Source organism: Balaenoptera physalus (assembly GCF_965194825.1).
Source record: "Balaenoptera physalus genome assembly, chromosome: 7".
NCBI lineage: Eukaryota > Metazoa > Chordata > Mammalia > Artiodactyla > Balaenopteridae > Balaenoptera > Balaenoptera physalus.
Window position 1 is genome coordinate 83,713,175 of NC_138886.1, and position 14,520 is coordinate 83,727,694.

At 41.2% G+C, this 14,520-nt stretch overlaps 1 protein-coding gene across 6 annotated transcripts in view; it reads left to right on the forward strand.

Annotated features, from left to right (window-relative positions):
• NTRK2 (neurotrophic receptor tyrosine kinase 2) overlaps positions 1-14,520 on the forward strand; it is a 411,119-nt gene that overhangs the window by 360,124 nt on the left and 36,475 nt on the right. For all 6 annotated transcript variants that reach the window (XM_082469619.1, XM_082469620.1, XM_082469622.1 and 3 more), the window contains one exon: positions 14,109-14,267. In XM_082469619.1, coding sequence (XP_082325745.1) covers positions 14,109-14,267 — 159 coding nt within the window. The remainder of the gene's footprint in view (positions 1-14,108; positions 14,268-14,520) is intronic.

Consider the following 14,520-nt stretch of genomic DNA (forward strand, 5'->3'; position numbering starts at 1 on the left):
ATGGTAAAAGATAATAGAAGATTTTCCAGGTTGCAAGTAACAGCAACTTCAGGTATAGCGATAAACATTTCCTGCCGTAAGAAAGAGGGGCAACCAGGCTGTCCCCAGAACTCCTCCTGACCCCATTCATTCATGACTGCCTTCACTGAGTTCCATTCATTCAGGACTTCTAGGCAAGGTAGGAAGAGCTGAATCACTTCCCATGAAGTATCCCCTGGTTCCATAGCCACATGCCACGGAAGTACCCCATCACTCTTTGTAATAGGAGAACCCTGATCTTCCTGGATGTGGTCATAAAGCACCCACAGTCTGACCACAATGGTCCCAGGTTCTCCAAGGAGAAGATTTTGCACAAATTGTTTCTCCTTTTTTTAAACTTCATATTACAGATGCAACACATAATAAATAAGTAAATAATGTCCAGTTATGTCTTAAAGTTTACAGCTGTCATGAATTTTTAAGGAACAGATCAGGAGAAACTGTTGAAACAAAGGAAGCGGGTGCAGGGTGTGATAAGAAGGTCTATGAGCCTCTTCAGTATTTAATGTGGCCAAAAGCCTCTGACAGCTAATCATCTCTTACTGGGGCTTGCCCTTTGGCCTGCACATTTCTAAGGAAGTAAAACGTTTGGCTTCCAAACAAGTTATCACTCACTCACTGAGTAAAGACCACAAGCTGAAAGTGGCCTCCCAGGCATCACTGCTCTTTGCTACTTAAGTATAGAAGGTCCCAGATTAGCTTTACTCACCTTTAAATCACCAGTGTTTTCAAAGCCAGCTAGGCATTTGCTTTGGGTCTATAGAAGGGCTCCAGCCTGCCACCGTGCCTCTCATATACACAGAAGGGAGACGAGGCATCCCCATGGATGGGGAATGAGTTTTGGGGAGGACACGCATGATCCTCTGGGGAGATAAAAGAATCGGGCAAGACAAAAGGCAACGTTGGAATTTGAAATGGGACTGGACGAGTGAGATTTGAGAGGAGATTCAAAGAAAGGGATTCGGGAATGGACTGGGAGGGCCCACACTGAGAGGGATGGATGCTGAAAAAGAAGAGAAGACAATGAGGGAGCAAGGAGGAGGGTGGATGCTTGTTACCTTCTCTCTCATCAACCGAGGCCCCTGGAAAATGGGTTGTGCATTCCTCATAAACTTGTACCAGGGATAAAGATGCTTCATATATTTGTAAAAATTAAGTAAGAACCTAGGGTCTCAGCATGAATAATAGTGGGATAGAGAGCTGTCTTCAATACTGCTGGTCACCAATTCATATCTCCACTTACTCAGTAAGTTCCTTGACCTTCCTAAATTCTAGTTTTCCAGTGTAGAAAAATAAATCATATTGTTTGTTAAGCCATGGGGAAATAGTCACCATTTACAACCTAGTGACCAAAGAGAATGTACCCAAAGAGTATTTCTTGGGTAAGAAATAAATATTGTAGTTGAACTGATTAGATGTTCCCAATTTGATTTAAAAATAATAAAATCATCGATTTCTTTTTTTGTTATTGTTAGAGTATAGATGCTTTACAGTGTTGTGTTAGTTTCCACTGTACAACAAAGTGAATCAGCTATATGTATACATATATCCCCTCCCTCTTGGACCTCCCTCCCCTGCCCATCCCACCCATTTAGGTCATCGCAGTGCACCGAGCTGAGCTCCCTGTGTTATACAGCATTTCTGACACAAGACAGTTTTACCAAGGGCCTTTTAGTATTCTTTCCAGGATTTATCGTCTTAACACCTTTCAAACAAGTAGATTTAAAGGATGCTCAGGCCTAGGTATTTTTCCTAAAACAGGTTTTTTGGTTGTTTTTTAAATCAGATTGTCCTGTACATGTCACCATCAAAATTATGAAGTGTCATGGAAATAAACAGTAAGAGCTAAACAAACAGTTCTTTTCGCAGATGTTTTAAAAACAGAATCCATTATTTTGCATAACTTGATTTATTTTAGGCGCTATGGAATTTCTTTTTGGCCATTGGCTCCAGACATTGTTCTGATTAACTTCACTGATTTAAGCAAGTCACGGTGATTAGCAGCCTGATGGCCATTCAGTCTTTCCTTTTTCATGGTTTAATTTTCTTCTTTAGTCTCTGTCCTTCCTCTCTCGCCTCACAGGATATGAGATGCTATCTTATAGAGCAATATTCTCTCATGTTATTCATTATGACGTCTTCCTAAACTTTATTCCCAGGTCGAATAGTACCAGGTCTGCACCAGAGACTCCCCCATCTACTGTACAGATGATAAACTGAGGAATGAACGGGATTTCACACACAGCTTAGAGAGTTTTGATACTCCATGTGAACGCCAGTATTTTGGATTGCATTTTATTAAGAAGTTTTGAATTTCATTGAATGGTTCTTATTTGTAGCATCAATTAGGTGAGCCAGTTTCCATCCATTTAATCTAAGGTTGGTTCTATGAAGAGTTTAAAGAAGTTATTGGCGGTGGATGGGAAAGTAGTGAACACCGATCTCTTTGAAGGAACACATTGAGAATTCCTCCCCAAATCTCAACAGTCAGAAGAAACTCGAAGATATGGTCTCCTTAACAACCAACCCCCGCCCCGCCATGCCTTGCCAGCCATAACTGCTCAGCATCCTTCCTCTTGAGGCATGTGATCCATTAGCAAAAATAGGGAATGCCTGCAGTGTTACCAGAGCTGTACTAAGGGGTGCTTAGAAACATTGCTGAGCTATAGCAGGGAAGGTAAGTTCCTTGAAGTGATGGAACTTGAACTTGCCTTTAGGAGACATTCCAGAGTAGGTAGAAAAAAAGAGAGATCAAACTTTCCAAGAGGCATGAGTAGGTTTGGCCTGGGTGAGGAGCCACAACTAAGTTTGCTGGCTGAATATAGGGCATGAATTGGAGAATGCAGAAGCCAGAAACACAGAGCGACCCATCAGAGTGAGTACAAGATGTCCTGTGGGGAGGGGTTATGTGTGTGTGTCTTTAGATAAGCTACTCAAACTCTCTGAATTTGGGGGGCATTACTTAAAATGTGAAGGCAAGCCAATGTCTTCTCAAGAGGGTAATTATTGGGCTCAAGTGAGATCATCGAGTAGAAGTTCTTTGTAAAGATCAACTGCTCTGTGTTGACAGATGATGATGGTGGGAAGGTGGTGGCAGGTTGGCAAGTGGTTAATTACAAAGCTAAAACCCCAGGCTCATGGGTTGAGGAAAATAAAAACTGCAAGTCCAAGTCAACTCCCCAGCTAAGTGGATTTCCCACGTTGTATCAGCTTATTCTGGGGCGTTTAGTGAAGAGCACGTTCCTGACCCAAGCCGATAACTGAAAGGTCTCTCCTGGCACCACTGAGTATCTGGCAGTCAAAGCAACAGTTCTGACTCCCAATGTCATACTTGGGATCACATTCCATCTCACAAATATTTAAGCAAGAGCGTGAGGGCCAATGGCCAAGTTGCACATACAAGACAAATATCTCATTGTGTTTGTCACTGCACAGTATGTGGTTTTGTGAGTTCTAAAAACCATCCAGTGACTGTGACTGGAATGTGACAGTAATTTGTAACCACAGTGGCTCTTTTTTCTATTTTTTACTTTTTGGGCCCACTTTTGTGACGTGCTCCAAAATCCTGAGAAAGGGCTGCAAAAGAAATATTCAGAAATGTTCTAAACGGGTTTAGAAAACTTGTGAACCCTGTCTGAACTTTTATTAGATGCTCCCACCACTCACCCATTTGACATCAGAACAAGGAAAGCATTAATTATAATGACATGTGTGAAATCCCAGAGGGGATTCTTGAAAGAATTAGAGTGAAAAATCTGTCCCAAAGAGACTGCAAGCATGAAATAAATGATCAGATGGGAAAACATGTAAATCAAAATTTGGATCTTTTTTTTCCCTCCTTTAAAGGACACAGGAGCCACTTCTTTGGCCATTAGCAATATAGGACAGAGAATCCAGAAGAGTAGGTGTAATCAGAGGGGCCCCAGAGTACTTGTCATTGCAGAGTGAGGAGTGTGGGAGAGTTGTAGTGTTGACTCTTCTTAATGTCTCTATGGCTGCTTCCCATTGAGAAAATAAAGGCTAGATAATAAAGGCTACAGAGAAAGAAGCAACACCTAGAAAGCATTTAGTGCATTAAAATTCATAAAGGGCTTTCACAAATATTGTCTGCTTGAGTTAACCCTGGGAGGTATATATTGTTATCCACATTTTATAGTTGGAAAAACTAAGACACAGAGATGTTTGGCAAGTAGTGAAATTAACTCTGGAGCCCAGAGTTTTGTTTGTTTTTTTTTAATTGAGGTATACTTGACATATTATATTTGTTTCAGGTGTACAACATAACAATTTGATATTTGTATATATTGCAAAATGATCACAGCCATAAGTCTAGTTAACACCTGTCTCCTCACATAGTTACAATCTTTTGTTGTTGTGATGAAAACTTTTAGGATTTACTTTCAAATATGCAATACAGTATTATTAACTATAGTCACCTTGCTGTACCTTACATCCTCAGGACTTATTTATTTTACAACTGGAAATTTGTACCTTTTGGCCCCCTTCTAAAGTCATGAATTGAGTGTTGTCCACTGCACCACAGTTGGGAACACAAAAAGAATATGGAAAGCCTGGCATCTCCATAGGTTAACATGTCCCAAAGTGGGATATTTACCGTCTGGTTCTAGGAATGTATGTGAGTGGGTCTCCATCTCTCTCCCTCTCCCCCACAAACGCACAGCCAAGTTAGTTTAATTCACTAAGTTAAACAAAGTTAAATCTGTTCTTTCTGCCACACTCCTGAGACACTTCAAGGGAATTCTGTGCATTATGAATCTCCAAGAAATGAAGAGGGTTACAGGTTATAGTATATTTGACACATCTGAACTAGGAACACATGTGGCAAGCTAGCTCTTAATACTTTGAGGGTCAGGTATCCAAAAGAACACCACATTGGTCCATAATATCCCAGTCTTCCCTTTACTACCACAGACCAACTGTACATTGGATGTATGGTCTAATTTCAATATGTTTCTAATTCTACTTTCAATATGTCAATTTCAATTGTTTCACTATTCCCATTCAAGAAAGAATTATGTCATTTTCACTAAAAACCTGGGCAAAGACCTCTCACTCCCCATAACTCTGCGCATGTAGCTCCCTGCACTGCCACAAAGCCTCTCCTTGGTGCTGGGGTATAGGCTGCCAGCACCCGGGGGACCATTCCACCTTGGTATCCTTTGTGTTCGTAAGTATCTGAAAACTTAGGAAACTCTTGTGTGTTGGCAGATTTCCTTTCCCAAAGTCCTGGGTACATGGGATTTCAGGGTTGCAGAGCCGGGCAGATAGCCATCAGCCAGAAACACGCCCATTTGGCTGTGCCGATATGAACACCAGCAACCTTTCTGGTCAGTGCCTGTGTTGCACAGGTTGTGTTTTGGGTATCAACCCTGGTGGTGAGTATTGTCATGTCCAGGCAGCTCCATGAGGGAAATCTGTGCTCGTTGAACAGTTGACTAGCTGTCCTTGCGGAATGAGGAGAAAGCGAGGAAATTGAAAGCTGATGGAAGGCAACAAGCTTGCACTTAGCGCATGAACTTTTGGTGTATTCAAAGCTGAACAGTAAAAATAGAGGGGCGCCTTAACGCTGAGCCAGCAAGTCATGTCTCGACTTGTCACACTTGGATTCCTCATACAGAGAAGAATGGGGAAAAATCATGCATGCTTTCTTTGATGCTAAGAGCATCATTTGAAATCACCAAGCAAATTAGACATCTCTGACACTCTCCACTCCTTGGGCTACGGAGTTGAGCAGCATTTTTCAGGCACTGTTAGTCCATTTCCTTCCCTTAGTGAGGCAGAAATAGATATCGAGAATTATAATCGGGCAGAAACTCTGTGTGGCATTGGTCTCAGAGTTCAGGGGGTGGGAGATGTCAGGGAAATCTAATTCCTCCTGTCTTGTGAGCTCACCCACTGCCCTGGTGTCAGCATGGCATTTGGGCAGATAGTGCTGGGGTTCACCAGCGTGAAAAGTAGGACCTGCCACGCATTGGGTTACTGTGCAGAAATCTTATCTTGGTTTAAAAATCAGACAGCCGTGATGGGCTACAAACCTGTATATGGAATATATTTAGTTTTTGTTAGTTTTTCTCCAGAAAGTAGGAAATCATAAACAAGTCTCTTTGATCAAAGTTTTCTTTGCCTGTGCTGCTAATGCTGTTGCTATCTAATGCCTCAGCCTTGGCGTTTTTACTAAAATGGGCTTTGCAAAAACCATACTTACTTATTTACTTTTTTTTTTTAACATTTTTATTGGAGTATAATTGCTTTACAATGGTGGGTTAGTTTCTGCTTCATAACAAAGTGAATCAGTTATTCATATACATATATCCCCATATCTCTTCCCTCTTATGTCTCCCTCCCTCCCGCACTCCCTATCCGACCCTTCTAGCTGATCACAAAGCACCGAGCTCATCTCCATGTGCTATGCGACTGCTTCCCACTAGCTGTCTATTTTACATTTGGTAGTGTATATATGGACATACATACACTACCACTCTCTCATTTTGTCCCAGCTTACCCTTCCCCCTCCCCGTGTCCTCAAGTCCATTCTCTAGTAGGTCTGCATCTTTATTCCCGTCTTACCCTAGGTTCTTCATGATCTTTTTTATTTTTCCATACACATGTGTTAACATATGGTATTTGTTTTTCTCTTTCTGACTTACTTCACTCTGTATGACAGATTCTAGGTCCATCCACCTCACTACAAATAACTCAATTTCGTTTCTTTTTATGGCTGAGTAATATTCCATTGTATATATGTGCCACATCTTCTTTATCCATTCATCTGTTGATGGACACTTTGGTTGCCTCCATGTCCTGGCTATTGTAAATAGAGCTGCAATGAACATTTTGGTACATGACTCTTTTTGAATTATGGTTTTCTCAGGGTATACGCCCAGTAGTGGGATTGCTGGGTCGTATGGTAGTTCTATTTTTAGTTCTTTAAGGAACCTCCATACTGTTCTCCATAGTAGCTGTATCAATTTACATTCCCACCAACAGTGCAAGAGGGTTCCCTTTTCTCCACATCCTCTCCAGCATTTATTGTTTCTAGATTTTTTGATGATGGCCATTCTGACAGGTGTGAGATGATATTGCATTGTAGTTTTGATTTCCATTTCTCTAATGATTAATGATGTTGAGCAGTCTTTCATGTGTTTGTTGGCAATCTGTATATCTTCTATGGAGAAATGTCTGTTTAGGTGTTCTGCCCATTTTTGGATTGGGTTGTTTGTTTTTTTGATATTGAGCTGCATGAGCTGCTTGTAAATTTTGGAGATTAATCCTTTGTCAGTTGCTTCATTTGCAAACATCTTCTCCCATTCTGAGGGTTGTCTTTTCATCTTATTTATGGTTTCCTTTGCTGTGCAAAAGCTTTTAAGTGTAATTGGGTCCCATTTTATTTATTTTTGTTTTTATTTCCATTTCCCTAGGAGGTGGGTCAAAAAGGATCTTGCTATGATTTATGTCATAGAGTGTTCTGCCTATGTTTTCCTCTAAGAGTTTCATAGTGTCTGGCCTTACATTTAGGTCTTCAATCCATTTTGAGTTTATTTTTGTGTATGGCCTTAGGGAGTGTTCTAAGTTCATACTTTTACATGCAGCTGTCTAGATTTCCTAGCACCACTTATTGAAGAGGTTGTCTTTTCTCCATTGTATATGCTTGCCTCCTTTATCAAAGATAAGGTGACCATATGTGTGTGGGTTTATCTCTGGACTTTCTATCCTGTTCCATTGTTCTATATTTCTGTTTTTGTGCCAGTACCATACTGTCTTGACTACTGTAGCTTTGTAGTATAGTCTGAAGTCTGGGAGCCTGATCCGTCCAGCTCCATTTTTCTTTCTCAAGATTGCTTTGGCTATTCGAGGTCTTTTGTGTTTCCATACAATTTGTGAATTTTTTTGTTCTAGTTCTGTGAAAAATGCCAGTGGTAGTTTCATAAGGATTGCATTGAATCTGTAGATTGCTTTGGGTAGTATAGTCATTTTCATAATGTTGATTCTTCTAATCCAAGAACATGGTATATCTCTCAATCTATTTGTATCATCTTAAATTTCTTTATCAGTGTCTTATAATTTTCTGCATACATGTCTTTTGTCTCCTTAAGTAGGTTTATTCCTAGGTATTTTATTCTTTTTGTTGCAATGGTAAATGGGAGTGTTTTCTTAATTTCACTTTCAGATTTTTCATCATTAGTGTATAGGAATGCAAGAGATTTCTGTGCATTAATTTTGTATCCTGCTACTTTACCAAATTCATTGATTAGCTCTAGTAGTTTTCTGGTAGCATCTTTAGGATTCTCTATGTATACTATCATGTCATCTGCAAACAGTGGCAGCTTTACTTCTTCTTTTCCAATTTGGATTCCTTTTATTTCTTTTTCTTCTCTGATGTCTGTGGCTAAAACTTCCAAAACTATGTGGAATAATAGTGGTGAGAGTGCACAACCTTGTCTTTTTCCTGATCTTAGTGAAAATGGTTTCAGTAATTCACCATTGAGGACAATGTTGGCTGTTGGTTTGTCATATATGGCCTTTATTATGTTGAGGAAAGTTCCATCTATGCCTACTTTCTGGAAGGTTTTTATCATAAATGGATGTTGAATTTTGTTGAAAGCTTTCTCTGCATCGATTGAGATGATCATATGTTTTTCTCCTTCAATTTGTTAATATGTTGTATCACATTGATTGGTTTGCGTATATTGAAGAATCCTTGCGTTCCTGGGATAAACCCCACTTGATCATGGTGTATGATCCTTTTACTGTGCTGTTGGATTCTGTTTCCTAGCATTTTGTTGAGGAATTTTGCATCTATGTTCATCAGTAATATTGGTCTGTAGTTTTCTTTTTTTGTGACATCTTTTTCTGGTTTGGGTATCAGGGTGATGGTGGCCTCGTAGAATGAGTTGGGGAGCGTTCCTCCCTCTGCTATATTTTGGAAGAGTTTGAGAAGGATAGGTGTTAGCTCCTCTCTAAATGTTTGATAGAATTCGCCTGTGAAGCCATCTGGTCCTGGGCTTTTGTTTGTTGGAAGATTTTTAATCACAGTTTTAATTTCAGTGCTTGTGATTGATCTGTTTATATTTTCTATTTCTTCCTGGTTCAGTCTCGGACGGTTGTGCATTTCTAAGACTGTGTCCATTTCTTCCAGGTTGTCCATTTTATTGGCATATAGCTACTTGTAGTATTCTCTCATGATCCTTTGTATTTCTGCAGTGTCAGTTGTTACTTCTCCTTTTTCATTTCTAATTCTATTGATTTGAGTCTTCTCCCTTTTTTTTCTTGTTGAGTCTGGCTAATGGCTTATCAATTTTGTTTATCTTCTCAAAGAACCACTTTTAGTTTTATTGATCTTTGCTATCGTTTCCTTCATTTTTTTTCATTTATTTCTCCTCTGATCTTTATGATTTCTTTCCTTCTGCTAACTTTGGGGTTTTTCTGTTCTTCTTTCTCTAATTGCTTTAGTTGTAAGGTTAGGTTGTTTATTTGAGATGTTTCTTGTTTCTTAAGGTAGGATTGTATTGCTATAAACTTCCCCCTTAAAACTGCTTTTGCTGCATCCCATAGGTTTTGGGTCATCGTGTTTTCATTGTCATTTGTTTCTAGGTATTTTCTGATTTCTCCTTTGATTTCTTCAGTGATCTCTTGGTTATTAAGTAGTGTATTGTTTATCCTTCATGTGTTTGTATTTTTTACAGATTTTTTCCTGTAATTGATATCTAGTCTCATAGCGTTGTGGTCAGAAAAGATACTAGATATGATTTCAATTTTCTTAAATTTACCAAGGCTTGACTTGTGACCCAATATATGATCTATCCTGGAGAATGTTCCATGAGCACTTGAGAAAAAAGTGTATTGTGTTGTTTTTTGATGGAATGTCCTATAATTATCAATTAAGTCCATCTTGTTTAATGTATCATTTAAAGCTTGTGTTTCCTTATTTATTTTCATTATGGAGGATCTGTCCATTGGTAAAAGTGGGGTGTTCAAGTCCCCTACTATGATTGTGTTACTGTCGATTTCCTCTTTTATGGCTGTTAGTATTTGCCTTATGTATTGAGGTGCTCCTATGTTGGGTGCAGAGATATTTTAAATTGTTATATCCTCTTCTTGGGTTGATCCCTTGATCATTATACAGTGTCCTTCTTTGTCTCTTGTAATAGTCTTTATTTTAAAGTCTATTTTGTCTGATATGAGAATTGCTACTCCAGCTTTCTTTTGATTTCCATTTGCATGGAATATCTTTTTCCATCCCCTCACTCTCAGTCTGTTTGTGTCCCTAGGTCAGAAGTGGGTCTTTTGTAGACAGCATATATATGGGTCTTGTTTTTGCATCCATTCATCCAGTCTATGTCTTTTGGCTGGAGCATTTAATCCATTTACATTTAAGGAAATTATCCATATGTATGTTCCTATTAACATTTTCTTAATTGTTTTGGGTTTGTTATTGTAGGTCTTTTCCTTCTCTTGTGTTTCCTGCCTAGAGGAGTTCCTTTAGCATTTGTTGTAAAGCTGGTTTGGTGGTACTGAATTCTCTTAGCTTTTACTTGTCTGTATGGTTTTTAATTTCTCCGTCAAATCTGAATGACATCCTTGCTGGTTAGAGTAATCTTGGTTGTAGGTTTTTCCCTTTCATCACTTTAAATATGTCCTGCCACTCCCTCCTGGCTTGCAGAGTTTCTGCTGAAAGATCAGCTGTTAACCTTATGGGGATTCCCTTGTATGTTCTTTGTTGTTTTTCCCTTGCTGCTTTTAATATTTTTTGTTTGTATTTAATTTTTGATAGTTTGATTAATATGTGTCTTGGCGTGTTTCTCCTTAGATTTATCCTGTATGTGACTCTCTGTGCTTCCTGGACTTGATTAACTATTTCCTTTCCCATATTAGGGAAATTTTTAACTATAATCTCTTCAAATATTTTCTCAGTCCCTTTCTTTTTCTCTTCTTCTTCTGGGACCCCTATAATTCAAATGTTGGTGCATTTAATATTGTCCCAGAAGTCTCTGAGACTGTCCTCAATTCTTTTCATTCTTTTTACTTTATTCTGCTCTGAAGTAGTTATTTCCACTATTTTATCTTCCAGGTCACTTATCCATTCTTCAGCCTCAGTTATTCTGCTATTGATCCCTTCTACAGAATTTTTAATTTCATTTATTGTGTTGTTCATGATTGTTTGTTTGCTCTTTTGTTCTTCTAGGTCCTTGTTAAACGTTTCTTGTATTTTCTCCATTCAATTTACAAGATTGTGGATCATCTTTACTGTCATTATTCTGAATTATTTTTCAGGTAGACTGCCTATTTCCTCTTCATTTGTTAGGTCTGGTGGGTTTTTGCCTTCCTCCTTCATCTGCTGTGTGTTTCTTTGTTTTCTCATTTTGCTTAACTTACTGGGTTTGGGGTCTCCTTTTTGCAGGCTGCATGTTCGTAGTTCCCGTTGTTTTTGGTGTCTGCCCCCAGTGGCTAAGGTTGGTTCAGTGCGTTTTGTAGGCTTCCTGGTGGAGGGGACTGGTGCCTGTGTTCTGGTGGATGAGGCTGGATCTTGTCTTTCTGGTGGGCAGGTCGACGTCTGGTGGTGTGTTTTGGGGTGTCTGTGACCTTATTATGATTTTACGCAGCCTCTCTGCTAATGGGTGGGGTTGTGTTCCTGTCTTGCTAGTTGTTTGGCATAGGGTGTCCAGCACTGTAGCTTTCTGGTCGTTGAGTGGAGCTGCTTCTTGGCATTGAGATGGAGATCTCTGGGAGATTTTCACCATTTGATATTACATGGAGCTGGGAGGTCTCTGGTGGACCAATGTCCTGAACTTGGCTCTCCCACCTCAGAGGCACAGCCCTGATGCCTGGCTGGAGCACCAAGAGCCTGTCCTTCACACGGCTCAGAATAAAAAGGAGAAAAAAAGAAAGAAAGAAAAAAAAAGATAAAATAAAATAAAATTAAGTTAAATTAAAAAGTTATTAAAATAAAAAACAAAAAATAATTATTAACAAATAATTTTAAGTAATTAAAAAAAGGAAGAAAGAAGAGAACAGCTAAACCAAAAAACAAATCCACCAATAATAACAAGCACTGAAAACTTTACTAAAAAACAAAAAAAAAACGGACACACAGAACCCTAGGACAAATGGTAAAAGCAAAGCTATACAGACAAAATCTCACACAGAAGTATATGCATACACACTCACAAAAAGAGAAAAAGGGGAAAATATATATATATCATTGCTCCCACAGTCCACCTCCTCAATTTGGGATGGTTCGTTGTCTATTCAGGTATTCCATAGATGTGGGTACATCAAGTTGACTGTGGAGATTTAATCCGCTGCTCCTGAGGCTGCTGTGAGAGATTTCCCTTTCTCTTCTTTGTTCGCACAGCTCCCGGGGTTCAGCTTTGTATTTGGACCCACCTCTGTGTGTAGTTCACCTGAGGGCATCTGTTCTTTGCTCACACAGGATGGGGTTAAAGGAGCAGCTGTTTCGGGGGCTCTGGCTCACTCAGGCCGGGGGGAGGGAGGGGTACGGATGCAGGGCGAGCCTGTGGTGGCAGAGGCCAGCATGACATTGCACCAGCCTGAGGCGCGACGTGCATTCTCCCAGGGAAGTTGTCCCTGGATCACGGGACCCTGGCAGTGGCAGGCTGCACAGGCTCCCGGGAGGGGAGGTGGGGATAGTGACCTGTGCTTGCACACAGACTTCTTGGTGGCGGCAGCAGCAGCCTTAGTGTCTCATGCCCGTCTCTGGGGTCCGCGCTAATAGCCGCGGCTCGCGCCCGTCTCTGGAGCTCCTTTAAGTGGCACTCTTAATCCCCGCTCCTCGCGCACCAGGAAACAAAGAGGCAAGAAAAAGTCGCTTGCCTCTTCGGCAGGTCCAGACTTTTACCCGGACTCCCTCCCGGCTAGCTGTGGTGCACTAACCCCTTCAGGCTGTGTTCACGCCGCCAACCCCAGTCCTGTCCCTGCGATCCAACCGAAGCCCGAGCCTCAGCTCCCAGCCCCTGCCCGCCCCAGCGGGTGAGCAGACAAGCCTCTCGGGCTGGTGAGTGCTGGTCGGCACCGCTCCTCTGTGCGGGAATCTCTCTGCTTTGCCCTCTGCACCCCTGTTGCTGCGCTCTCCTCCGTGGCTCCGTAGCTTCCCCCCTCCGCCACCCGCAGTCTCCACCCGCGAAGGGGCTTCCTAGTGTGTGGAAACCTGTCCTCCTTCATGGCTCCCTCCCACTGGTGCAGGTCCCGTCCCTATTCTTTTGTCTGTGTTTTTTCTTTTTACTTTTGCCTTACCCAGGTACATGGGGAGTTTCTTTGCCTTTTGGGAGGTCTGAGGTCTTCTGCCAGCGTTCAGTAAGTGTTCTGTAGGAGCTGTTCCACATGTAGATGTATTTCTGATGTATTTGTTGGGAGCAAGCTGATCTCCGCGTCTTATTCTTCCGCCATCTTGAAGCTCCTCCTACTTATTTAGTTTTGTAAATAAGCTCAGTTGAAGTATCCTGTAGTAGATGAAAGTCCAAAGACTGGACTTCTTTGTGTCCATAGCAACCTGAAACTCAGTTGCCCCTCTGTAAAATGCGAATAATCACTTCTGCCCTGCCCATTGCTGGGTTGTGGCAAGCATGTTCAAGGCAGCTCTGTGTGCTCTCCTGACACTTTAAAGTGGAAGGAAGCTCCGGCCTTGCTAAGGAAGCAGAGTCCCTTGGTGGGTCATTTTGGATGCAAAACTCTCTACTTTTTATCCTGACCAAGGTTATCTTGTTAATTACACGATCAAGTCCTCCTCATACCAGAAAGTAGGTGTGTCTGTGTTTTATACAGGATGAATATCCACCCAATCACCATCTCTGCTCCTGTCTAGTTTTGAGAGAGAATTGCAAAAATGTGAGAAAAAACCTTTTTTCTCTTTGCCCTCTGTCTCTGTTGCTTGAGATTATAAACCAATCGTCTTTCCCTTATGTTTTATAAACAATTAAAATTAATAAATACAAATAAAGGAAAGGGAAAAAAATGTCCCCCACATCTCCCTTCCAAACCTTTTCTCCTGATGGTGGGAACTGATGCCACCTTGTTTACCCCTTTTCCGCCAGGTCGGTGGCCACACAATGCTGCCCATTCGCTGGATGCCTCCAGAGAGCATCATGTACAGGAAGTTCACCACCGAAAGTGACGTCTGGAGCCTGGGGGTCGTGTTGTGGGAGATCTTCACGTATGGCAAACAGCCTTGGTACCAGCTGTCGAACAATGAGGTGAGTGGAAAGAAAGACCCCTAGAGAGCTGACACGGCGAGGCATCCCCAGGCTGGAAGTCAGGACACGCTCTCATGTGGCTTTGTTGGGAGAAGCACCTCCCAAACGGCCTGCCATGTATCTAAGTTTCATGGCCAAAGTATAGTCACTCTCCAAATTTAAGAGTTCTAGAAAGAGAAAAGCACAGCGTTTGCTGACTCGCCTGTGATTCTCTGGCATTGGGACACAAGAGTCATTTCGTACTGTTCATCTA